The sequence below is a fragment of the Alnus glutinosa genome, chromosome 1 (genome assembly GCF_958979055.1).
Source record: "Alnus glutinosa chromosome 1, dhAlnGlut1.1, whole genome shotgun sequence".
Taxonomy (NCBI): domain Eukaryota; kingdom Viridiplantae; phylum Streptophyta; class Magnoliopsida; order Fagales; family Betulaceae; genus Alnus; species Alnus glutinosa.
Window position 1 is genome coordinate 3,864,459 of NC_084886.1, and position 27,221 is coordinate 3,891,679.

The following is a 27,221-nucleotide window of genomic DNA, read 5'->3' on the forward strand; positions in this document are numbered from 1 at the left end:
TTCTCAAAGGCTTTCCTCGGATCATTGGATTTGGGCTCTTTCCCCTACTGGTCAATTCACTGTTAAACCTGCCCATGAAGTCATTATCTAGCACCAACCTCCTAAGCAAGCTCCTTTGGACTCTGCTGACTGGGACTGTCTTTGGAGCCTTAAACTCCAACATAGGCTTAAGCATCTTCTTTAGAAGATCACTTGGAAGCCTCAATCTTTGCTTGCTATTCCCAAGAAGCACATCAATGAATCCCAAATCCCGTCAGCTACATCATGGATCAGATTTGGCTAGCTAGAAATCTTCTTATTCACAAGGCTATCATACCTAAGATTCCTATCTGCTGAAGCAGATTACTATCACAACTAGATCTCATCTAGTTTGCTTGGAAGAATTCCTCCCACAACAATTTTGTTTGGAGCCCTCCTCCTTTGAGTGTCGCCATCATAAGTGATATGGCAGTTGCACTAGCTTTGATCCTCCAAGCATTTTCTTATGGTTGCAATCTCCTATGAGAAGGAGATTCTCTCATTATTGATCTGGCTATCAATAAAGCCATAACGTTCTTTGATTAGAATTTTGCCCCCCATCATTGTAGATATTCAAAGACCTCACGAGGTGCTAATAGTAGAGCACATCAGCTTACTAAATGGCCGCTTACCACCAAAAAAAAAAAAAAAAAAAAGAACCTGATTGGGCTATATGAAGATGGCTTTTTGTTGGACTTCTCATACCACATCAAAACACCTCCTTTCTGCCCATTGGCTGCCGAATAGTCACGGTTTCAATAGATGGATATATCTGATGCCAGAAGGCAGGAGACCAGAGGAACTAACGGCCGGCAGACATCATTTGTGCAGACAAGTTATTGCTTCCATAAAGCACATATTCAACCTCAGTTCATGTTTCTGCCTTCATAAAATTTCACAAAAGCAGTACCTGGGAAGTCCAGATGAACTCAAACTACTCACAGAACCTACCAAAAGAAAACAAAAATTTGGCAAAAAGCAGATTGTGGACATTGCCCTGAAGTACCACCATAACTTGTAAGCAGCACTATTCTGTTCCTCTATACATCTGGTGAATCAATTTAAATGGGTTTCTAAACCCACAAACTGGTCAGTACTATTGACAAAAATGTACTCCAGTAACTCCGAGAAATTGGGTACACCTCTTCTTGGAAATTTGGAATGATATTTGGACGTCCAAGTTTGCAGGCTATACAAAACTAATTGAAAAATAATCTTTACAAAGCAGATCTGCCATTGGTATGCTGAACTAATGCAGGTCAGGATCAAAGTACTTGCATCCACCATGTGAGCTATACAAGGTGACAGATTCCATTTAATGAACTGGTCGCACCTCAACCAAATTCAGTCAGAATCCTTCTGGTCGCTAGTAGACAAAGGAGAAGATTCTGAGATATGATCAACCTCACATGCTTTTTGAAATTCTTTTATGAGTATCTTCCGGATTTTTGCCCTCAAACCAGAGGCCTCCTCTGGTTTGAACCACTGCTTGCTAAACTGAGAATGAAAATATATAAACCAAGGAAACCATTTCATGAAATTAACCATAAGAAGAAAGAATTTTAATCATTCCAATTTTTTTTAAACACAAAAAAAAAAAAAAAAAAAAAAAAAAGACTGTACCATTGCTAAATCTTTCTTTTTCAGCCTTTCAGGGGCCTCTTCAATAAAGCGCTCCATGAAGAAAAGAACAAAGAGACCACAATCAGAGTCATTCTTTTGTTGAGGAACCTGGTGGAAAATAAGAACAGAGGAAAGATTCTAATAATTCAGTAATAAGTGCCCATGGTTTCACAATAAAATCATAGCAAAGAAAGACACCCTCGGCACCTAAAGATAGTCAAAGTCAGGAGAAAGAATTCCCTCAGTTCTTCCCTTCAGTATTGGGCTTATGATCCTCAAATTCAACCTCCCCACTGGGCACACTTTCCATGCAAGTTTGTTTCAAGATAGATGTTAAGTTGAACCTGAAAATGATTATTGACTAGCATTCTAATTAGTTTTTTCCTCCAATTCTCATGATCTAACATCATACTTCTCGAGAAGATGTTGGCATCAACTACTTGTGTGGTCCCTAAGCACCAATCAATTTGACTAAGAGCACATAGGTCCCTAAGCATCAAGTTTAAACCCCACTAACAAAGTTTCACGCTGGGAAGTATAACCTTCAAATGTGAGCAAGACTTATTAGTCAATATCTATATGATTACATCCCTTTCAAGAATATACTCATTAGTGAAACAATTTAGTAAAGCAGGGGTTTGTTTTATTAATTATGAAAACAGGGTCTATTTCACACATTAAGGTTCCTAAACATCACATTAACACCCTACCAAACAAAATTCCACTGGAACATGTATTTCCCCCAAATGTAGAGAAATCAATCTATCAAAGTAGACAAGTTCCATACTTTCATGGATGTACTTACAAGTAAAACGAACTCATGCACCAACCTTGGAAGAAAATAAAACAAACAAACAAACTCTTTAGCAAAACAGCTCTCCCAATTTTTCATGCAGAAATTCAAAACATTCCCTCGGTTTCTTCTTCTTAACTAGTCGAGCCAACAGGCAATAAATGGAGGCCTTGCATTTGAACTTATTGGCTACAATACAATTCATTTGACAATTATGATGCTTCAACATTGTCAATGCAACTACTGCACATATAATTCTCAATAGCAGAAAGGAACCAAAAAAAATGTCTCACTCACTATTTCACAGTAGGCAGCTTTACATAGTGGAACCCAAAGTTGATTCTTGACATGAACTTAGAAATATTTTTTTTTTATACTCCTGCTTAATAAGATTTGAACTTAAGAACTATGACCAGTTTAAGTCCACCCCTTTACCACCTGAGTTAAAGGCAAACACTCTTGACAGGTTTAAGACACTAAGCACATGTAGTACCTTTTCTTCGTACAAGAGGCCCAGGATCAAATCACACCAACGCTAGGAAGGGGTGTGGGGGACTAAGTGATGAGAGAGGGTCACCTCCCATTGTATAGCCCATAACCCAATGGGACTCAATGGACCAAAAAATAGAGGGAATTTAGTAAAAAAATATTACCGCAATCACGTTCTCATTAATTCTACGAGGGAGATGTTTCCATATGTGGTCTGCAATTGGAAGATCTGAAGGAGTAACTTCTTGAGACAAATAGTTCCATTCTTCTTTCAGAAAGCTACAGAGCACAATTTATACCATTTCTTAGCTTTAAAAATTACATAAGAAGGCATTGTAATGAATAGCTGATTCGAAAATCATGTTTCTCCATAGCAATATTATTAGTTCATAAACTTACTTTAGAAGTATGAAGAATATGTCTAAATGAACGAATCAATAGAGTAAATAAATAATATTGACATTATGAAGGCACTCAAACGAATAGTTGATTCGAGAAAATGTTTTCCATACCAATCAAAAAATTAGCTTACATTAGTTGAAAAATATTGAAAGATCAATCCAATAGAGTAAACAGAGTTTTCACACAAAAAGCTTAGTGGTAAAAATCTCAGGTATGAGTTTGCAGCCCTCTCCAATATCCAAGCTTCTCAAACAAAAGCTTGCTTGTGGGGCTCTCATGTGACAAAACATGAATTCCAAATATAAGATCAACTGGAAAGGAAACTTTTGAGTGTTCTAAAGAACTTTAAATTTACAAAATACTCAACTAAAAGAAGGAAAAAAAAAAAAAAGTGAACAAAATAACCATATGAAATGCAGGATAAGAAATCATAGACACATTATTATGCTCACTGTGACATATATATTATAGGATAAAAACGTATTAACTAAGAAAACTTCATCTATAAACTTGACCTACTTAGAATTTCTGATATAACGATTCAACCATATTATGAAAGGACTAGTGCACATTGCAATTCCTGTAATGGTGCCCCACACTTCCTACACACTCTAACCTTTGAACAACTTGAGAAGAAATATGATTACTCACTTGACTTTAATGCTTTTACAACTAAAATGCATTTTAGTTGAGGATAAAACTAATGGCAATACTGTTAACAGAAACAAAAACTTAATGACATTAACAGATGACAAAAGATGCATCTGTTTTCCAAACTTACAAAATAGTACACTAGATATAAAAAAAAAAACCATTCCTTAATTGGTCAGGCAGGGCTTCTTTTTGTCTCACCATTTGATTTTCTGAAAAATCGATCGGCTTGAGTGAAGTCTTAACGAATCCAAATGAAGAATAATTGGCCCTGATTCATCTTCCTTGTCTGGGATGCATATAATCACCAAGCTCCAATGAAGACTGTAAACATCAACAACATAAAGAACATCAACAACATAAAGTAAGTGGTTTTTTCTTTTTTTGATAAGTAACAACATTAAGTAAAAAGGTTTGCAGTGATTTTAACCAGACAAGAGAAGAGGCACGGAGCAGAAAGCATCTTGTATTATTAGATTTATGATTTTCACATGTTACTTGGAATGTAGCCACTAATATTAGCTGAAGGTATAATGAATTCAACATCTTAAGGGACTGAATCTGTTACGTATCTAGGGTAATTAGAATTAGGTTTTAAATTAGGTAAGTGTCGTATTATCGTTTAAAAGAATAATAGGTTTATTAGTATGGTATTATTCTTATGATAAATTAGGAAAATAATGAGTCTTGCTCATAAAGCAAGAATCCCAAGATTAAGGGATTTATATCCCATTATATTAGATTTTTTATTAGGAAGGAAATAAGGGAATTAATTATCCCATTAGGTTTAGTATTATTTATGTAATATTTATTTATTTATTGTTTCCGTATTTTTAGCTTGTAACCCTATAAATAGGGGTATTGAAGAATGAAAAATATCAAGAAGAAAAAATTATAAACAACTCTAGTAGTTGCTTTGGGAGTTTTTTAGGGTTATTATTCTTTTAAACGATAATACGACACTTACCTAATTTAAAACCTAATTCTAATTACCCTAGATACGTAACAGAATCAGGCATTATGCACCACTTGAGACACTCAACTATGTCTGTGGTGCTTATACAATAATGGTAATACATAAGTTTACATTCGTACTGAATATATAAAGTCTAAATAACCTCTCGTTCAATTGACCCAATTTTCTTTGCTAATTTTGCTTCTTCTAGACTTCCTTTATTCCTGAAGCTCTGATGCCATCCCAGTTGTTTCTAAATCATTCTCATACACCTCTTTTTGAGATGATAAATAGTGAAATAATGGCCCATAATTTATTATAAAAAAAAAGCTAGACCTGCAACTCCGACTGTTTTACAAAACTCCAAATCATCTCAAAAAACTTACTCTTCATGTATTGGAATAAGTACATATGCCTTCTGAAATATATTGACACCCTTCCACCACCTTCTGAACTTGACAAAAAAAGTCTCTTTGTCATCTCCCTACATAAAGGGATATGAGTTAGAGATGGATTGGGCAGAAGAAAATGCATTGCCATATCAAACTAAATGTCAAAAAATCATCTAAAGTAGAGAAGTTTTTTTGCTCAGATAAACTGAATAAACACACTACCTATAATCACCACTACTGAAAAATAAATACATAAAAAATAAAATAAAATAAAATAAAAACAACAACTCGTGCCACATATGCAGCTATACCAAAACTACTATCAAATTGCTCCATCAATAACTAGCTCAAAAACTTAGTTCTACAGTTTGGCATATGCAAAACCCAACAAAAAAAGATTCTACAGCATCAAAATCTGGAAACAAGAATTTGATTACGGAAAACAGAAACCAAGAGAAACAAATACCTTGTATGATACAGCCTCTTTCAGCTTCTTGAAAAAATACGTATTGAAAAAGTGATAATCGCATATTGCTCTATTTGTTGGAGATGCTTGCTGCTGTATATATCTAGCCAAATAAACCAGCAAGTGATTAAATACAGAAACTCGAATACAAGTTATGCCCATCCACAGAGCTAACCCATGAACAAAAAGATTTCCCCAAATAGTGTGTGCATGTCATGTGCATCGTAAAAAGAAAGCACACACAAACACACATACGAACAACAGCAAGGCATGCTCAATTGTACAAATGGAGAAGACACTTGCATGCAAAACTCAAGAATTAACAAGGACAGAGGTAACTATTGTGCAACACGCATACGAACAACAGCAAGGCATGCTCAACTGTACAAATGGAGAAGACACTTGCATGCAAAACTCAAGAATTAACTAGGACAGAGGTGTGGGTGTGTGTGTGGGTGTGACAGAGGTAACTATTGTGTAACACACATACAAACAACAGCAAGGCATGTTCAATTGTACAAATGGAGAAGACACTTGCATGCAAAATTCAAGAATTAACTAGGACAGAGGTGTGGGTGCGTGTGGACACTTTGCATACAGAGGTGTGTGTGTGTGTGGACACTTTGCATACAGAGGTGGGTGTGTGTGTGTGTGTGAACATGTATATAACTTCAGCTTACTAGGCCAAAGGCTTCTTGAACCTGGATTCCATTTCTTCCGTTATAACCCAAATAACAAGGCAAGAAATGTGTGTGTGTGGCCGTGTGTGTGTGAACATATATATAACTTCAGCTTACTAGGCCAAAGGCTATCAAGAACATCACCAAATCCTATGTGTGGCTCTATCCTTATCCACTTTGGCCAAGTGTTAACACCTTCTTGAACCTGGATTCCATTTCTTCCCTTATAACCCAAATAACAAGGCAAGAAAAAATCTAATCAAACAGAAGAAAAAAGCCCTGTTGAATGAGCAAAATCTTCCATTGGTCAATTAGACTGCATCACGTTTAACCCCAAGGGATAGCTCAATCGGCCGGGGACCACACCTCATAAGCGGAGGTCACTAATTCGTATCTCCCCTTCCCTTTGGAACCAATTACTTATAAAAAATAATTACAATTAAATTGCATCACATCATAACTAAAATGATGAAAACTCAACATCCAATGGACCAACAAATTTCAATTGTTTTGATGACGAGGAACCCCTTTAAGACAGAGTCACTTCGTATACCCTCCCCTATCAAGTAAACCTTGGACCCGTGGAAAGCGCCCCCCTTCACACGGATCAAGTAATACTCTGGCTTCGCTGGCTGGTTGGCCCCCTACTTAATTTATTCTAGAAATGCTAACCAAGTGACACACTAGGGCCATGGGTCATGAAAGAGGTTGACCCCCATCCCCCTTCACTGTGCATGGCCAATGAACTCCTCGCTTTAGTCCGTTCTTTTCCTTCCTTGGGCTCGGGCCGATAGTAGTTATGGTAGTAATGTCCTGAAGCCCAGCTACTGACCCGAGGCGCCAATCAGGAAAGTCATAACCAACCAATTTCAATTAAGGCCATGCCAAGTTATCATTAAGAAAAATCAGGATCCATTTGCCTTTTCTTCCGGTCTTTTTTTCAATCATCACCCATGCATAATGCGTTCTCAATTGGAGTGGCACTAATCTACTAAATACAAATTTTGATGCAAGAAGAAATAATTGAATAGAACAAGAACAAGACATGTAATGACGCAGCAGAAAACATAAAATGCCAAGATACAAGCAAAAGATGTTAAAAAACTGAGACATTGATTTCAAGCAATGTCAAAGACTGAGTTCATTAAATGGAAACTGCTACAAAAAGAAGGTAAAAAGAGTCCCCTGTTCCGATTCAAACTACCCAAGAGCTGTTGGATGAACAATAGCACAAAGATATGAAGCTTCGACAGTCAAATAAGATAGTAAGTTAATGTGTATTCCCAATTATCTCAACAATCTATACACTAACCGGATGTAAAAATTCATAATAGTTGATGTCAAAAAACCTTCAGGAGCAAGGCAGTCAATGTCAGCATAACAAATTTCGATAGATTCTGGATCATCCCTGGCCAACAAAGTACGATGCAATATATAATGAACAGATATTATTTCAAATAAATGAAGTAAAAGGAAGACCTTCTGCATCATTTATGAGCAACCCTTTTAGTGTACCTTGATGGGTATGTGATCTTTGCATCTTTCAAGCTGAAAAGAGTCATTGGAATCAAACTATATCAGACCTCATCACATATTAGATAAGCCAAATACATCTAATAAAACTAATATCCCATGTTGGAAGTCCTATTTACCATTCAGCAAGTTTGTCTTCTTGCTCTGTCATCTCTAGAATCTGAGATTCATCCTCATCTATAAGAACAATTGTCTGCTCCTGTATGAATAATCTTACCATTAATTTCATCAGTAAATGTAGACAAAGGAATGATAAAGGTAGACAAAAACATAAAACCTATTGCAGCTTATATATGAGAAATCTTTATAGGTTAGTTTACATAAAGTTGTTCTGTTCATGCCCCCAAAAATAAGTTATGTTCCCATTTTTCTGAAAACATTTTCAATTTACTATAAAAGGATCCGCAAAATAATTTCGTGAACCACAATAATAGTTTCAAATCCGATGATTAAACAACATAAGGTCAAAATTAAAAATTAAAAATTAAAAAAAAAAAGAAGGAAGAAGAAGAAAAGAAAAGAAAAAGAAGAAAGAAAAGAAAAGCAAGATGTACCTTCTTAGGCCTCGAGCGATTAGGATGAAGGACTTGAAAAGCATCCTTTCTACCAGAAAAGGAAAAATATCAAAAATTGAATTCATTTTCAGGCCATTGGTGATTCAAATAACACAAGGCTCAAGACAAAGAAAAAGTAGAGAGTAAAGGAGTTAAGCAATATGTTCTAGAATCAATGTAAGGCTTTCTTGCAATCATGCATATGTTAGGTTGATTGAAGTCTTAGTTTATGTTCCCTTTGAGTTGGTAGAGAGCTGGTTCAGTATCATATATGTTTTGTGAAATTTCCAACGCTCTTTAGCTGAAATAGCACCTCTTTCTCCTGTAAAGAAGTATAGAGGTTAAGGTCTTGGAATGAACTTACCAGGAGTATGCAAACCTAACCAACCAAATATATTTATATATCACTTCATGATTGATCGTGCCATAGACATTTTGGGTAATTTTCAGATTTGTTGGTATAGGGCATAGTTTTTTTTTATAAATAATGCATATTCATTCAAAGCTCAGAGGGGCGCAACCCAAGTACATATGATGTATACAGGATAACCCATAATCCATAGAGAAAGAAAAACATAAATCTAACAATTCAGAAAAAGTAGAAACATGAAAAGTATTCCATGTCAATCTCCATGTATGCAAGGTTTATAGCACCGACTTCTTTAAATTGAGCAAACCATTCTCACAATCGTCAAAGTTGCGTGCATTCCACTCCCGCCATAGATACTACATCAAACACAATGGAGCCATCCTCCATAAGTGCAACGCCAAGCAGTTGCCCATCTGACTCCTCCAACTTCCCAACAACTCGCTCACCCTCCGAGGCATAACCCACGCAACACCAAAAAGCTGAAAAGCACAATCTACATCTCTGTTGCAAACTCACAATTTAGGAATAAGCGATCGATGGACTCTCCACAAGTCTTACACATACAGCACTACTCCATCACAACAATATTCATCTAACGTAAGTTATTCAAGGTTAAGATTATCGGCGTCCACACAAAGAATGCCACTCTCGGGGGAAACCTTAATTTTCCAAATACTCCCAAGAAAAGTGGATTGTACAGGAGTAGACAATACCTGATAGTAAAACTTCACTTCAAATAACTTCCTTTTCGATAAGATCCAACAAATTTTATCCTCACCTTCATTCCTTACTCTTTGAGAGTACAACAACTCAAAAAATCGAGAGACCACTTCCACCTCCCAATCATGCACAGGCCGAGTAAACAGAATATTCCAATGACTATTAGCATTTTGGATCTACATATTCTCCTCCACCCATGCATCTTTACCACAAGCAATGGTGAACAACTCTGGAAAGAGGATCTTCAAAAGTAGTTCCCCACACCATACATCATGCCAAAACAACACTTCAGAACCATCATCTACCTCATATCTCACAGATGATGTGCAAAATTAGCCCACCCCCTCATACATTTCCACACTCCCAATCCATAGGGTCTTTATTTGTGGTTTGTGGTTTTTTAAGTTTCTAGCTACATATACTTATCAAAAAAAAAAGTTTCTAGCTACATCTTCTAGTGAAATTTTCTATTTTTAATTCGGAGTCAAAGTCCTACTGAATTAAGGATTAGCCTAAAAGCCCATTGATATAGCGGATTGCATGAGATCAATTGCACAAAAGAAAGGCATCTTCTATACACAAACAACAAGCCAAAAGCTTGAAAGAAACAATAAAAATAAATAAATAAAATACTTAATTTCAATTGTATTCTTGATTCAAAGATGAATAACAATCGTCTGCTCTACACTACTTAATACAAAACGTAAAATCTTAAAATGGTAAGGAAATTTCCCAAGGAAGGACAACTCAACAAAATCATTAAATTCTAATCTAATAAGGAAACTAATTTATGTTGAAATTAGATTAAAATTTGGATGGAAATCGGGTGATGATTCTTGTCTTCATGGGAAACCTTTCCTTTTAAAACATTTGTTGCGTATCAAGCAGATTCACCCAGAATGTCGTGTTCACGGCCTTATTCAAACGAGGGTGTGAATGGGGCATGTTGCCTAGATTTCATAATGACACGTTTGTTGTTCCATTCGAACGCAATGCAATCAAAGCAATTTGCCTTGGTCCCAGAATGGTGCGGTTGCATTCGAATGGGGTATGTAGCCTTGGTTCCATAATGGTCGCAGACCATCCCGTTGACAGTGTAGTGAATACGGAAAATGTTGAATCGTGATTGCTCTTCTCTTTTTGGTGTCAACAACAATTTCCGAACCATCAATGATTGAGAAAGCAGCTCACCTTTGTCGCACTGATGGCTTCGCCTTCGCTATAGGTGAGAAGGTTGTCCACTACCAGGTCCTCACTCCTTCTAATTCGCCTTTTTCGAACTATGGCTCAATTAGGTTCACCATTTGCGTCCTAGCACACTAATGTGACCGATGCCCACTTTGGTTGCACTTGAAACACTTGTCCGAACCAGGTCACATATGGACTATTGGTTGTAGGTGCTACAACTGCCGCCACTGCTGCTTGCTTCCCTCCTAACTGAGGCCAAGAATTGTGTTTATACTGCCGGCGTGTCTAGTGGTTGTTTCCTTCGATCTACTGTTGATCTTGTTGGGTCAGAAGAATTATGTTCAATTTCTAGTGCCCTTGATCGTTCCAACTGCAACTCGCTCAGATTGCTAGGTTGATGGCCTCCGTTAAAGTGAACACGGGGTGCATAGACACCTTGTCCTGAATAGCCTCCGTCCCCACCAGTATAACTGCAGTGCATTCCTTGACCTCCGAATCCCCTCTACAACCAGCACCTCCATAAACATCCCCTCCAACTCCAGAGCCACCATGCTAAAACCTCCATACCCAATGCCACCACGTCTAGCACCCCCCCGGCCTACTCCACCATACCTTCCGAACACGATTTCAGCTAAGTCCTTGTCATCGTTGAAGTTCTCCTCATAAACCAGTGGCCGATTTAGAGCAGGATAGCGATGATGGACGGGTCGCACTAGGATCCCATCATCATCATGAGCTCCAGCATCCCCTTGGTTCTGAACAGGTTATGCTTGCATTCTATCAAACGCCTCCTGCAGCTCACAAAACGTCTGTTGCATTGCACGTTGGAACTCCAAGAATTCGGCTCGTGAGAGAGCCTCTCCCTCACAATTGGCATCGTTATAGAGGTTTCTACCATTGTGTTGGTCGGTCTTTAAATTCGGATACACCGGCCACACATATATGGAGTATGAATTCAATAGCATTACAAGAGAGAGAGAGAGATTTAAATCCATAAAAAAAACTTACAACAATCCACGTGATGATAATTTTTTTCTAAGTAATAATTTATTGAAAAGAAAAACTGGCACAGCCCCACGATGGTATTATAATAGGTAAAAGGAAGAAAAAGATTTAAATATCAAGAGAAAGAGAGGAACCCAGCAAAAGGGAAACATGCTTACTTCTCAGTAAAGCAGCTGGACAAGTTTTCCCCAATCTGGCGAAGAGAACAAGTAGGAGAAGCTCTGCCTTTTTGGTTACTATTCGAGAGAACTTGTTTAGAGATATTGCTTGGACATTGAAAAGACCGCTGTCTTGATAATCGACCACTCCGTCTTTCCCTTTGCGATAACTCTCTCTTATGTGTCATCTTCCGGCTGTCACAACGACTCAAAACTGATAGCTCTTTGTCAAATGCATCAGTCGCTCCACAATATGTCTGTTTTATAAGTTAAAAATAGATACAAAGTTATCATGTTGCTCACTTAGAGGGTCCACAATTAATTTATGTGAAAAACATATAGTAAAGCACCATACACTTTCTTCCAGTTTTCGACAGAATTGTGAAGCAAATGAGGACTGTGAATGGGCTTGAGATGATATGGTCTCTTCTATAAAGCCATTAGAAACACCTATAGAACGCGTTTAGATTCGTTAAATAGGATACTTTACAATAAATATCATGAATTAAAGAACTGCAGCCTGCTTTTACACATTATTCATGCTTCAAGCATTGGATCTCCCAAGTAAACTTTATAAATTCTTTGAGGGCCCAAAAGAGAGTATTATTTATTTTGGATCAACAATAACAGTTGAAACCTTGACAATAAACCCCACCCTTTAAAATGTCCAGCCTCCAACACTGCTCTCATTGTTCAGGAAAAAAAAATAAAAAAAGAATACCTACTGTCCTATAATGGCTTGGGCATTAATTAATATTTATACTGCAGCAACTTTAATTCCATTTAAGTCCTTCCCAATCCATTTTTACCAGTATGATGTACAGTTAATCTCCAAACTTCTTTAAAACCTTTAAACAACTGAACATGCTATTAATAATCACCAATTCCAAAAGATAATAGTAAAGTAACCAGAACCTCACCAGTAGTACTTAAGCTCGTTGATTGTGTGGGCTTCTCACATCCATCAGCTTCCTGTTAAATGAAAAGCAAAAGCAACTAAACCAGCCAAACTCCTGTACACAGCTAAAGCATTGAAGATATGTTTTTGCCAAGAGTTCTACAAGATCATTAACAATTATATTACCAGCAATGCACAGGAACAGAATATAGGCAACTAAAGGTCATAAACTGGCATCATATGAACTTGGCTAATATAATGTCCCAGTTGAAGACAAGTGGAGGTACATTGAAATCATACCCTGATAGTGCATATGACTCACTAAAGGCCAGTACGCAAAACCCACATTTCTTTAGAAAGAAATCACTGCATATTACTTGCTCACCTCTAAATACATACCCAGAGAATTCATTTTATACAGATATGAACCTCTGATGACGAAATCCAAATATTTTAACTACCAACTAAAGCAACATTATATATTAACGTGGCTCCACCAATGAGCTTCTTAACCAATCAAGTAAATCTGAGAAAACGTTACACAATCATAACACACTAGTCAGATTCTATCTCGGTTATCACTGTTCAATACTTCCCTAGCTAAGACCTGGGAAAACCCCCAAAAAAAAATTCCTCTCAAATGTGAATAGGACAATTACTCCTCGTGCCAGGTACCAATTCTTCAATTTCCTTAATCTGACGCAGCATTAGTGAAATAAACGCAAACCCATAATTTAATTTTCCATTGCATTCCTTGTTCTTTTTCTCGGCAACCAAACAGGCTAAACAAAAACCAATTTAAAGAGCAACTAAAGAAAAAATAAATGAAAAGAAAACCTTGTCCACTCGTCTGAGTTTCCTCCGCTCCATCTCTTCCTCCAGTCGCGTGAGAGTGGCCCGGACTTTTTCCCCTCTGTCGGGCAATCTCAGAGCCATCGTCTCCAGTGTACACCGCTTGCTCCGAATCGAGTCGTTGAGCTCGTGATCGCTAAGGAGGTCGAAGCCCTCGTCTCTCTGCGAATTAAGCCGCTGAGCGGAGCCCATTGCCGACTGCTTCGACGGCTGAGTGGTCGTCGTGGTGGGCTTGACGATCAGAACGACAGGTGGGTCGTCGTCTTCGCTGGGCAAGAGCTTTTCCCAGTCAAGAACTAGCTCTGTTCTCTCGGCTCCCTCTTCCTCCATGCATGGAATGCTCTGAGAGAAGAGTCTTTTCTTTTTTGAGCCCACAAAGACTGCTCTGGTTGATTGTCTGCCGCTCTCTCTCTCTCTCTCTCTCTCTCTCTCTCTCTCTCTATATTTGGGATTCTGGCAAAAGTGATCAAGCGATTAGAGGGGTACAGTGGGTGGCACTTGCCGAGCATATGCCTATAGTCAGAGTGCATTTTGCGAAGTATTTGCAATACTATATGCTTTATTTTTAATGAAATTGAAGGTTGAGATTTAAACACGTCATCAATCCAGCAATCCCAATAAAAGAAATTATTATAAAAACCCTAGGTCAATATATAAAAACATAAAATTATAACCCTAACAAGGTGTATTGTTCGAGAAATCTAACATTTTCTCGGCATCTACGGAATTGTTTGATAAGTAATTGTATTGTGGAGTATTTGTTTGTTGTATAGTAAGAAGTGATTGATGTGATATAAAATTTGAGAATGTTTTATTGAAAAGTAAAAAAGTTTTGTTTTGTAGTGGGTTTTTTTATTTAAATAATAATAAAATATAATTGATGTGATATAAAAAGTGTAAAAAAGTTAGAATGTTTTTTATTTGATATTTTTGGAATAAGTTAAAGAAATAGAGGGAGAATGAAAATGGGTTGCCAAACTAGCCATACATTTCTTATAATGTAACGCCTAAGAATATGTACTTCGATAATGTAACTAAAAAAGTTATAAGGAGTGTGAGATTCTCATGTTTGATGGACTCATAATTATATTTTTTATGAATTATATATGCCTTTAAAAATATCATTGTGTTTCTCTCTTCAAGTGCGTAAGGTTGTTTGATATAAAAGTAATTAAAATTTAAACAAAAAATAACATGAAGGACACAAAATATATATAAATCGTGATTTTTCTTTCATTTTTCAATATATACATTGGAGTTTATTTATTTTCTTACAAGTTCACAAAGAAACAAACGAACGTTCATAAACGTTTGAGAAAGATAGAAAGGGAGAGAGGCATTTGCCTTATAAAAATGTTTACACATCTTTAAAATGAAATCCACATCTTTAATGCCCCGTTAACATAAAAATGTGATAGATTACGCAATTGGGAGAGCTCCTGGCTAGAGAGAGAGAGAGAGCAAGAAGAGGGAGCCCCTGTGAGTATGGTTTTCACTAGGAGGGGGTTGGCCTCACGCCTCCTTCCTTCCGGTGGTGATTTTCCCTTTGGCTCCTTGTTAGTCAAGGTGGTTTTTTGTTACCCCTGGTTTGTTCCAGTGGTGATAGATCTCTTCCAACCACTAGGGTTGTGGAGCTTTTGTTCCCCCCAGCTATATCCGGTGGTGACTGTGATTCTCCTAGCTTTAAAGCTATAAAGTTTGTTTATTTGCTTTGTTTTTGCTCATTTTTCCTCTTGTTTTAGCATATCGGGAGGTTGGAGATGGTTTTGAGGAATGACCTTGGCTTGTGTCTCCGACTCCTTTCAAGCTAGATTTTCAATGTTTCGTCGAAGACCTTGCAACAAGACCCGCTCAGCAGTGTTTGCCGTCTACTTTTGAAGCCACCACCTCAGCCACCAGCGGTGTCGGGCCTCCACGCGCGGAGCGTAGTCCTCACACGCCGAGGGTGGCCCACGCGTGGAGAGCCACGCTCCACTCTTCCGGCCGGGTTTTGGGGGTGTTTCAAGTTGGAGGGGTGCCCGACGGCAGCAAGGGAGGTCCGGGTGTGGCGCATGTTTTACACGCGCCGGTGACCGGGCAGTTTTCTTCCTCCGGCAGTATCTGGGCTTCTGTGATCTGTGTTTTTTCTCATTTTTGACATCCGTGTCTTGTTCACAGCTTACCTTTGTAATGAGCTATAAATTACTTTGGCATTTTAGGTGGTTTGTAGCTAGATCAGGCCCTCTCATTTTAATTGGGTTGCGCTTTATTGTAAAGAGACAATCAAATTGTTTGTTCATGCAATTTTAGTTTGTTGCTTAAGCAGCTGCTTTAAGCTGGGTTTGTTCCTAGCTTAGTGGTTAGGGATTTTGTATCTCTATTCATTACCTTGGCCTACGGGCTTGCGTTTGTAGTTTTTGGGCTGGTTGTTTGTCTTCGAACTGTTGCATTTGCCTTCGGCCTTGTTATTAATGAAAGTTCCAGTTCCAGTTCAAAAAAAAATAATAATAAAAAAACATAAAAATGTGATAATTTGCATTATCTCACGCGACACTATTACCATTACCTTAAATTTTGCCTTGTGGCTTTTAAAAAAAAAATGTAAGCAAAACACATCACTCTAAATTGAACATAGATATATGAAATTATCATGTACATTACATTGTTCCTTAAACTATTACTATTCTTACATATGCAAAAAGGGCGCTGCATATGGCTAAGCCTAAAACCTGGCTGAGTTTTCACGAAAGTCCAATTGCTACTAAAACCAGAGCCCTCCTTGATTACTAAGGGTAGCACCGTAGCATTCTAAAGGTCCACATAGTTGTTCCTTACATGTTGTAGTAGTATCGAAAAAATTAACAATTTTACAAGTGAAATGAGTGATGTAATACTCGATCTTTAATTTGGTTTAAGTATGCTAAGGATGTTAGGATTGGTTCTACGAGTGATTTATAGACTTACGATAATTTTTGCTTTGATCAATCGATCAACGTCGATACCAAATTAACCATAACAAATGATCGATGTGGGATTGAACGATCGACATTAACTGTAATGACCGATCGAGTTGGGTATAAATCGATCGAGATAGCTGCATGCAATTAAATTTCAACATTTCCGCCTTTTTGAACGTGCATGTCAGGTTTATATATTCATCATTACACCCATTTCACCCATTTTAGCTTTCTATTACCTTATAAAACCAGAGAGAGAGAGAGAGAGAGAGAGAGAGATAGAGAGAGAGAGAGAGAGAGAGAGAATAAGGATTCTTGAAGTTCTACATTCAAGAGAGGTAACTCATTGCTCTAATCTCATTCATATTGTTGTTCATAAGCATATTGGCTTGATCTACTTAGGTTTCATTTCCCTAGTTTATTAATTCGGGTTATTGATTTGAGTTTTTAGGTTGAATATGTTGGATTTAATGATGTGATAGATGTTTTTATGAAAATGAACGGACTTTAATGTGTATGAAGTATATATTTATGCTACTGACAGTGTTGGAATCCATGTTAGGGCCTCAAAACGTGTTATAGTGAGTATAGTTAGGACATTTGGCGAAAATGGGTTTCATTTTTTTTTTTTGAGGAAATTTTGAACTTTCATTAATCATGAATCTTCGGCTTGCTCTGCAAGTACAATTTTTTGGATAATAGAGGGACAATCTTCTAACCAAACCTTATCTAATAACTGTAAAATAGCAAATTTAGCCAAACATTGAGATAAACTAGAAAGAAGAATCTTTGTGTCAAGCAGCAGTTGTCCACATCCAGCCCATAAAGGCCCCTTCTTATTCAGATCTGAAACTACATACATGGAATCACCTTCTAAGAGCACACTTGGATACCCAAGATCACAAACAAACTGGGTTGCATACTATACAACCACTAATTTGGTTGTGAGAGGGTCCACAATGTGAGGAACTATATTGGAAAAACCTGCCACAAATTCTCCTTTCTTATCTCTGACCACAACTCCTACACCCATAGTCTTGGTGTCTTTATTCAGTGTTGCATCCCAGTTAAATTTTGTAACACCCGTTGGTGGTTTTTTCCACCTAATCCGTACTTGACCCAGCCCAGTATTTTCCTTTGCCACAGAATCATGTGCTTCTTTAAAAGCAGCCAATGTGGACTGCACTATTTCCAACACTTGCGAATGAGACATTAGGAAATTTTCAAAGACAAAACAATTCCTTCTCAGCCAAATCTGTCTCGCCACAGTAAGTGTTTGCATTAGTTCATCCCCATCTAGCCTCTGCATCCAGCCTTGAACAAGACCCAACCCATCTGTGATGGCAATTGTCATTTTCTGAAGTATTCGAGGACAGTCCTACCAAATTGCCATAACTGAGGGGCACTACCACAATATGCGGTAGAGGCTTTCTTCTTCCCTTAGGCAACAAGGATAAAGAGGGTATGGGACTATTTTCTTGGAATAAAGATTCACTCTAGTAGGAAGTAAATTATGACATAACTTCCAAGTAAAATTTTTTAACACTGGTGGTGCCTTCATATTCCAAATGAGTTTCCAAACCTCCCTTTCCCGCCTTGCATTTGAACATTCTCCTATTTGCTGAATTCTATTTTGCATTTCCAAGTAGTAAGCACTTTTTACCGTAAATAATCAATTTTTAGTCCCCTGCCATACCACCTGATCCGAGTGTCCAAGAGGACTCAAAACTAGACTGCAAATTTTATCCACTTCCCATGGATCAAAGAGGGAACGTATAAGTGCAAAATTCCACCATCGGGTGTTAGGATCTATTAGCATACTAACATGAGCATCCAAGGCCAATTCTTTGGGAGGATGATAATACAGCATTGGAGTTGGTTGAGGAATCTATTTATCCCTCCAAATTTAGATGTTTTCTCTATTTCCCACCCTCCAAGCAAACCCCCTCTCCAAAACATCCCGAGCTTGGATTATGCTACGCCAAGCATAGGACGACCTCCTCCCCTTTTGTGCTTCTAGAAAATTCCCACCAGGGTAATACTTTTCTTGCATAATTCTAGCTACCAAAGAGTTTGGAGCTTGTAATAATCGCCATCTCTGCTTAGCCAACAACGCCTTCTTAAAAACTTCCAAGTCTCAGAATCCCATACCACCATGAGATTTTGAGACGCCCATTCTTTTCCAACTCATCCATGGCACCCGTTTGCTTTCATAATTTTTTCCCCACCAAAACTGACTTACCAAGGAGTTGAGGGAATGGCATAAAGTCTTCAGTAGCTGAAAGACACTCGTACAATGAATAAGAATTGTCTGAACCACCGCTTTAATAAGGATATCTTTTCCCGCTTAGGACAAAAACTTCTCTTTCCAACCATCAAATTTCTGGCGAACCCGACTCTCAATACCAGCAAAAGTCTTTTTTTTTTTTTGGAACGACCCACCAAAGAGGGGAAACCCAAATATTTCTCAAAACTGAAAATGGTAGAGATACCAGCATAGGATTTCAAAAAATCTTTGAATTCTGTTTCCGGTGTTTCTGCTGAAAAAAAATTGAGGTCTTGTCCGCATTAAGCTTTTGGCCTGATGCTTTCTCATATAGTTTAAGAATCTTCATAATATTCTCCCACTATATGAAATTTGCCATGCAAAATAGAAGATTGTCAACGGCAAAAAATAAATGGCTAAGTCGAGTTCCCCCAGCTGAAATAGGGACTCCAATGATTTTGTTGTCCATCTCTGCCTTGACAATTAAAGAGCTTAGTCCCTTCACCACCCAAATAAACAAATATGGGGATAATGGGTCCCCCTGCCTAAGCCCCCCGGGATGGAGTAATTTTTCCATAAGGAACGCCATTCACTAGCACTGCATATGTGACACTACGAACACATTGCATAATCAAAAAGATCCATGCTTCCGTAAAACCCAATCGTTGCATCATTGCTTCCAAGAACGACCATTCAACACGATTGTAAGCCTTACTCAAAAAGATCCATGCTTCCGTAAAACCCAATCGTTGCATCATTGCTTCCAAGAACGACCATTCAACACGATTGTAAGCTTTACTCATATCAAGCTTCATTGCCATAAAGTCTTCATTTCCATAAAGTCTTTCTTGCCATTCATACGCGTATCCATAGAATGGAGAGCTTCATAGGCAACCAAAATATTATCCGTAATTAGGCGGCCCGATACAAATGCACTTTGATGTTGGGAAATGATGGAGGGCAGCACCTGTTTTAAACGATTTGCTAGCACTTTTTCTATTAGCTTATAAAGAACATTGCATAAACTAATAGGTCTAAACTCACTAACACAAGAGGCTGTAGTGACTTTAGGAATCAAAGCAATAAAAGTAGAATTAATCGAATGATCAAAAACTCCATTGTTTAGGAAATCCAAAACAGCTTTCCTAACCTCATCACCAACTCTATGCCAATGTTTTTGGTAGATACTAGTGCCAAAGCCATCCGGTCCTGGTGATTTGAGGGGGTGCATCTGTGATAAGGCTTAATCAACTTCCTCTAGAGTGAAAGCTGCTAGCAGGAGCTCATTCATGTTTGAAGTGTGTTAGTTTGTAATTGGTCACATTCTGTTTGACAAAATCACTTCTTTGTAATGATGTTTTTTAACAGGGATTCCGCTATTCAGAGTGCTTCCAGAAGATTCTGCTCAATTTACAAGTTAGAAAATTCGGTTCCCTGCCAGCCGTTCGGACGACGTGACATACCGTCCAGACACCCAACTGTCCAAAGCATCATCTGTCCGGACGACGAAAACTTTATGTCCGGACCTTCCTCTGTGTCGAGAAGCTTCTCCAGCTTGCATCTGTCCAGACGACTCTCAGTGTTCGACAAGCTTCAGGGTTTCTTTCCAAAACACAGTTATGGGAAGATCGCTGCAACTGTCTGAACGAAGTGGATTTCCGTTTGGACGCGCTCATCCATAAGGCAAGTATCACATTCAAAATCCAGACGTCCGGACGTCAGTCCTCTTGGTCCTAACGCGCGTGCATCAGATATGGAAATTGCGTGCATCAAATCAACCGTCCGGACGACCATTCCCTTGGTCCGAATGCGCGAAGCCTTGGTATGGAAATTACTTGCAGCAGAAGTGCGACCATCCAGACGACAGGGCACCACCGTCCGGACGCGGCTCAAATCAGGAAAGAATTTCAGCGAAATTTTCGGAAAGCCGATCGCACAGTTGTCTGTCCGGACGCCCTATGACTACCGTTCGGACGAAGCCTAGGTTTTATCAAGCCAGATGTTCATTTGAACCCTTAGCCTATAAACAAAGGTCCCTATGCTTAAGAACAGCAAGAGTTCGGTATTGAATTCCCTTAGTGCTTAGAGAGTTATATTGTGAGATTATCGAGTTGAGTTGTCTCTCTAAAGCCATTATTGTGTGTGCTGTTGCTGCGCTTATTTGAAGTCTATCTTAGGGGTTGGCCCTAAGGTAAATAATTCCATTGAAGACCCCTTCAGGCAGGAGACCTGGTTGGGAGGCGTTTGTGTTGGGTTACACGTTAGAGTTCAAGGTACGACCACTGCATCAGGGGTATATGAGTGCTACTACTTTGTAACTAGTATTGTCTTCTGAATAGTGGATATCCTGGGTTTGGCTGCCCCGGAGTGGTTTTTCTCATATTAAGTTTCCACTTCGTTAACAAAAATCTTGTGTCATTTAAATTAGGAGTGAGCAAATCCCCGCAGAACCCGCACCGCCCTGCAATCCCCGCCACGTAAAGCCTAAAACCCGCACCCATGGTGTGGGCCATGGGGCCTTATTTGGGCGCCGGGTGCGGTGCGGGGCGGGTTGCAGGGGGGCCTTGAAATTTCCCAGGTCCCCGCCCCGCCCTGCAGATTTTGAAAAAAAGAAGAAGAAGACAGAAAAAAAAAAAAAAAAAAAAAAAAAAAAAAAAAAAGAAGTAAAAAACGGTAAGCACTAAGCAAGTAAGCAGACCCTGCAGAGCTTTTCTTACTTTCCTTCTAACCTAACCCTAACTCCCTAACCTTTAAGGCTTTAACTTCTCTAAGCAGAGCGTCGCAGCCCGCAATCCGCATCAATTCCCCACTGGCTCCAGCGATCGATTTCGTTCTACCTGTACTTTCCTGTACGTTTCTCAATCTCTCTTCCCGTCTCTGTTTGGTTGGAAAGAAAAAGAAAATCATAAAATTCAAATTTTTTTATTTTTTTCAAGGCAATTACGAAGGGTCCAGGGAAAGGGGAAGATACACAGCGAACATAAAAAAAACCAACACAAAAAAGGGTGGTCGACATAACACCTCAAGAAACAACTAGTACAGTGTATAAATCCTAGAACTAGAAAGGACAAGCCAAAAAATTGACTCATTCCAATTGAAGAGTGAGTGTATTTTCTAATTCATATAGAAAGAATTATGTTGGGCATAGATGTTGATGATCTGTTTGGTTGCTATGAAAAACTAAGAATTGAGGAGAGGAATAGACGATTATGCTTTGGATCGCATGTTTTGTGCTAATTTTATTTTTGAAAACTTTGCGGTTCGCAATTGTGTTTCTATTCTTTAGGTTAATATTTTAATGTTATTATGATGGATTTGATTTTTGCGAGAAATTTGTTAGTTATTTTGTGATGATTATCGTTTCTAACTTGATGTCTTACACTTAATACATTGTCTTGGAAACACTTGTGATTTATATGACCAAGTAAATGAGTAATTGGAAACAAAATAACTAGATCTGATTTGTATGAAATTGATAGCTGATGAAAAGATTTGAAGTAATATCTACCGATTATAAAACTACTAGCTCTCTCTCATAGAAATTTCCTTTACTTGGTAGGTGCTTCTTTTAACGAAGTTCCTTACTTAGGTGGAAGAAAAAAAGAATATTATAGAAGTCTACTTCAAGATGCTATAAGAATGATTCTTTTTTCTGTTTCTATTATATCCGAATTGCTTTCTAATACTATGTTTGTATATTAAGGCCATCTAATACAATGTTTCTGTTTCATTTATAAGACATGCATATAAATTTGGGGTAATTACCTTTTCCCCCCATGTACTACCAAAAAATGTGATATGCCCCCATGAACTACCAACTTGACCGAAAATGAGCATTCAACTTCCACTGTTACGCACTTTACCCCCTTCCGTCAGTCTTCCTGGTTAAAATAGACGGTCAAAGTCGGTCAACGGTCCCAGCCCTTTTTATTCTCCGTTTTGCCCTCAGCTGCAGTGGAATGAAGGACGAAATTAGCCTCCCTAAATATACCGTTCGAATATGTAAATGATGGGGTGTTAGATTACGAATATGCCCTTACTTTATCATCCAAAAAACCGGAAATGCCCCGTGAAGAACTAAGACAAAGAGTGACCTAACTCACTGAGCGCCGCACAACCCGTCTTCTACACTTAGAAACCCTAGAAATCTTCTAGAACCAAAGACTTGCACTTCGAACCTGACGCACGGCGGATTCGTACAAAAAAATTGGAACAAACCCAGATTCGCACTTAAAGGTCACCCTTGTTTCAGGTATCGGCCGACTTTCACTCTTTCATTAAAATTAGAAAGTGTGTTGTTGTTGTCGAAGTCGGAGTGAAAGCAAAATTTCACTCCGACATTCTGTGTGGTTGTTGTTGTTTTGTGCGATAAAGTCGATGGTTTTGTTGATTTTTTTTACTTTTTTGTTACTTTTTTTAATTTTTTTTCCTGTAGTGGTCTTGCACGGTTGTCGTGTTTTCCCTTTGTCAGTGGTCCCGAATGTCTTTGTAATGGGGAAAACGTTGGGAATATGATGGTTTTGTACTAAAAAATATGTTTCGGTGGTCCACAACTTTTTTTGTTTATATTTATCCTCTTCTCTTAGGTGGTCCCGAATGTCTTCGTAAAGGGGGGAAAAGGTCAAAATAGGATGGTCTACAATTGTCTAAAATGTGTAGATTACATTTCGTTCAACCTGATGAGTTTATTTAATTGTTTAGAACAGATTTAACAATTAATCCATTAAATAATCACAATTAGGTATCTAAAGTACTGCTTCTATAGAATCTTACAACTTGAAATTTTACTTTGTATCTAAACTACTATCTAAAGTACTGCTTCTATAGAATCTTACAACTTGAAATTTTACTTTGTATCTAAAGTACAGTACTGCTTCTATAAGCATTAACAATTAATAAACACTTTGACTGACTTTTTACTTTTCCAGAAATATATGTATACTAGACCTGGAGTTAATAAAAATACCTCTAATCTAGGGTTTGATAACATAATGATATTTTCATATATATGAAGATGATAGGTAAGCACATGTAGTAAAAATTTACCCTAACAACAAAAAAAAAAAATTCTTAAAAACTTAAGTTAACACAGAAATGAATTCAAGCAACTCATACACATATTAGTAAATACTCATATTAGTTTATATTTTATATGTGTAGTGTCAAGCAGCCGGCATATACAATGGCAAGCAATGATGTGATTTTTAGGGTTCATTATGGGGGCCGGTTTGACCGGCGACATAGGTGCACGTATGTTGGTGGGAATATAGGGTTGTATGAAGAACCTTATGACTTGGATTGTCTATCATTTTTTGAGATCGAAAATGTAGTTAAAAAATTTGGATACCATCCAGGTGACCTTGTTTACTATTGTGAGGCCGGTAAAGAATTAGAAGACGGGTTAGTTTTCTTAACCTCAGATGAGGATGTCGTGAAAATGGCTGATGTATTTTTAGGTCATAAACTTGTTGTGCTATACATTGTTGCTTTTTCAAAGTCTGCTAATGAATTAGTCCCAAATGTGAGTGAGGTTGAAGAGGATGATGGAGTTGAGGAAAGGAGGATGAAGGATGTAAATGACCCATACTGGAGGGCATTGATGAGTGATGATGAGAACGATGCATGGGATGTACCTGACGAATCAGAAGATAGTGATTCTTATTTTGATGAGCAGGGTGATTCTGAGGAGGGTGGTGATTCCGGTGAGGAGGAGGGTGGTGATGGTGGCCATGAAGAGGCAGCCCAACAAGATAGGACTCATGTTGGTGGGTTAGAATATCCATCTAAATTGTTGGATGATGAGGAAGAGGATGAGGTATCCTCTAATTTGGCCAGAAGTGATGTTTTGGTAAGTCCTCCTAAAAGTGATGAGGAGTTTGAGGAGACTAGTGGGGTTCGGTGTGTTACTAGGGTTTCTCAATTCGAATATGTGGACATGGAAGACCCGCATTTGGATGTGGGCATGTCATTTGAGTCAGCAGCTCAATTTAGGAAAGCTGTGAGGGAATACAATTTGTTCAGGGGAAAGGATGTTCAGTTCACAAAAAATGATGGGGACCGGATCATTGGAGTCTGTAGGAATAATGCCAAGGGTTGTCCTTGGAGAGTTTATGGTTCATTGGTACCGGGTGAGATGACTTTTATACTTAAGTCACTGAACCCTAACCACCGGTGTACAAGATGTTACAAGTCCTCAATTGTAACTTCTAGGTGGATTGCGGACAAGATGTTCCACAAATTCAAGATACAGCCAAACTATCCACTTACAGCTCTCCATGACGATGTAAAAAGGAAATGGAATGTTGATGTCAGTTTTAGGCAACTGTACAGTGCTAAGGTGAAAGCCAAAGAATTTATAGAAGGTAAGCACAAAGAGCAGTACAAGCGGCTATGGGATTATTGTGCAACGGTTAGGCAAACAAATAGAGGGAGTACAATGTTGATGAAAGTTGAACGACCTACTTTAGATGTCCCACCTACTTTTCTACGGTTGTATATGTCTTTGGCAGCATGCAAATACGGTTTCAGACAGGCTTGTAGGCCTATGATAGGTGTGGATGGATGCTTTCTCAAGGGACGCTATGGGGGGCAACTGTTGGCTGCTGTTGGGAGAGATCCCAATGACAACATTTATCCCATTGCCATGGCTGTGGTTGAAGCTGAAAATAAGGACAGTTGGAGTTGGTTTCTAGAGACATTGGTGGCTGACCTTGGTCCAAATGGAAGTAATGGGTGGACATTCATCTCTGATAGGCAAAAGGTATGTTACTTTGCTTAGTTTCAATATTAAATTATTGTTGTTTCTTCATAATTTTTCACTGATTTTTATTTATTATTTATTATTTATTTGTATTATGTTGTTTTGTGCCTAGGGTTTGATTCCTAGTTTCGAGGATGTGCTACCAACCGCCCCGCATCGCATATGTCTGAGACATTTATATGCGAACTTTAGGGGTGATGGGCATAAAGGATTGGTTTTGAAGGATAAGTTGTGGAAGGCAGCTTCCGCCTATAATATTCATGGATTTGACCGGGAAATGGCTGCAATGAAGAGGATGAGTCCAGGCGCACATGCTTACTTGGAGAAGATTGACCCACATACCTGGGCTAGGGCTTATTTCGACGTAGGCCCGAAGTGCGATTTGGTAATGAACAACCTCTGTGAGTGCTTCAATTCGTATATTATCAAAGCACGGGACAAGCCAATCCTTACCATGCTAGAGATGATCAGGAAGAAGTTGATGAGGCGGTACCAGAAGAAAAGGCAGGGAATTAGGGAGTATGTTGGGGAATGATGCCCGAAGATAGTGGCGAAGTTAGAACAATGTGGAAAGGATGCTGCAGAGTGCACTGCACATTATGCTGGGGATGGACTATACGAAGTTGAGTGCAGTTATGGCACATTTGTCGTCGACCTGGCGCATCGTACGTGTGGGTGCATGCAGTGGGACATGACTGGCATTCCATGCCTACATGCCATCTCAGCCATCTTACATAACTCATCCAAGCCTGAGCAGTACCTGCATCAGTATTACAGTGTCGAAAATTACAGGAAGGCATACGACCCAATGATATACCCAGTGCCAAGCGAGGACCAGTGGATAAGAACCGGCCAAGATGAAGTGGATCCACCTACTGTTAGACCTACCCCAGGAAGGCCAAAGAAGATTAGGAGAAGGGGTCCGGAGGAGCCAAAAAATCCATATTGCATGAGGAAAGGTGGTGTAACCATGAGATGCTCGAAGTGCAGAGCGGTTGGCCACAACGCCAGGACTTGCACTAGGAGGAAGAGAGTGTCCACTCGTAGTAGCTCAGGAGTAAGTGTACCCACGAGTACTGCAACGGAGTTGAGCTTTGATGATGTAAGTCTGTTTTCGATTTTATATATGCTTATAATCAAATATCATTGCCAATCGAGTTAATGATTTTACTAACTTTAGTTCTTTTGTGTTCAGATGCCTTCTCAGCCAGTTCCTGATGCTTCACAGCGTACACAGTCGTCCGCATCTGCACTACCTATTTCAAGGCCCAAAAGGAGACATGCATATACTACTGTTGGTGTAAGTATCATTAAGTTGAGTGCAGTTATTACAAATATAAGTTATTTCTAATTGTTGTATGTTGCGTATGCAGCCTGCTTCTACCAAAAGGAGTAAGACAACTCCAGCTCCCTCGGTGCAGCCTGCTTCTACCAAAAGGAGTAAGACAACTCCAGCTCCCTCGGTGCAGCCTGCTCCAGCTCCCTCAGTGCAGCCTGCTCCAGCTCCCTCAG

The 27,221-nt window shown here is 38.7% G+C and overlaps 2 protein-coding genes across 2 annotated transcripts; one reads left to right on the forward strand and one right to left on the reverse strand.

Annotated features, from left to right (window-relative positions):
* Positions 1-985: 985 nt before the first annotated feature.
* Positions 986-14,239, reverse strand: LOC133866717 (ubiquitin-like-specific protease 1D). The gene is made up of 14 exons (XM_062303341.1): positions 13,733-14,239; positions 12,918-12,969; positions 12,353-12,447; positions 11,998-12,254; positions 8,557-8,605; positions 8,122-8,201; positions 7,985-8,017; positions 7,782-7,877; positions 5,790-5,892; positions 5,318-5,415; positions 4,178-4,300; positions 3,088-3,202; positions 1,642-1,749; positions 986-1,515 (listed from the first exon to the last, which is right to left on the reverse strand). Exons 1-14 carry the CDS (start codon positions 14,075-14,077, stop codon positions 1,363-1,365), a joined length of 1,707 nt encoding a protein of 568 aa, XP_062159325.1. The 5' UTR covers positions 14,078-14,239; the 3' UTR covers positions 986-1,362.
* A 9,892-nt stretch (positions 14,240-24,131) lies between these two features.
* On the forward strand, positions 24,132-26,244 carry LOC133858518 (uncharacterized). Its single transcript, XM_062293994.1, has 2 exons — positions 24,132-25,709; positions 25,822-26,244. Exons 1-2 carry the CDS (start codon positions 24,132-24,134, stop codon positions 26,242-26,244), a joined length of 2,001 nt encoding a protein of 666 aa, XP_062149978.1.
* Positions 26,245-27,221: the final 977 nt, after the last annotated feature.

Coding starts and splice junctions, on each gene's coding strand:
- LOC133866717 (XM_062303341.1), bottom strand. CDS start 14,077: ATGGAGGAAGAGGGAGCCGAGAGAACAGAGCTAGTTCTTGACTGGGAA. Junction 12,970..13,732: donor AACTCAGACGAGTGGACAAG/GTTTTCTTTTCA, acceptor TTCATTTAACAG/GAAGCTGATGGATGTGAGAA. Junction 1,750..3,087: donor TTAATGAGAACGTGATTGCG/GTAATATTTTTT, acceptor ATTTTCCACCAG/GTTCCTCAACAAAAGAATGA.
- LOC133858518 (XM_062293994.1), top strand. CDS start 24,132: ATGGCAAGCAATGATGTGATTTTTAGGGTTCATTATGGGGGCCGGTTT. Junction 25,710..25,821: donor TCATCTCTGATAGGCAAAAG/GTATGTTACTTT, acceptor TTTTGTGCCTAG/GGTTTGATTCCTAGTTTCGA.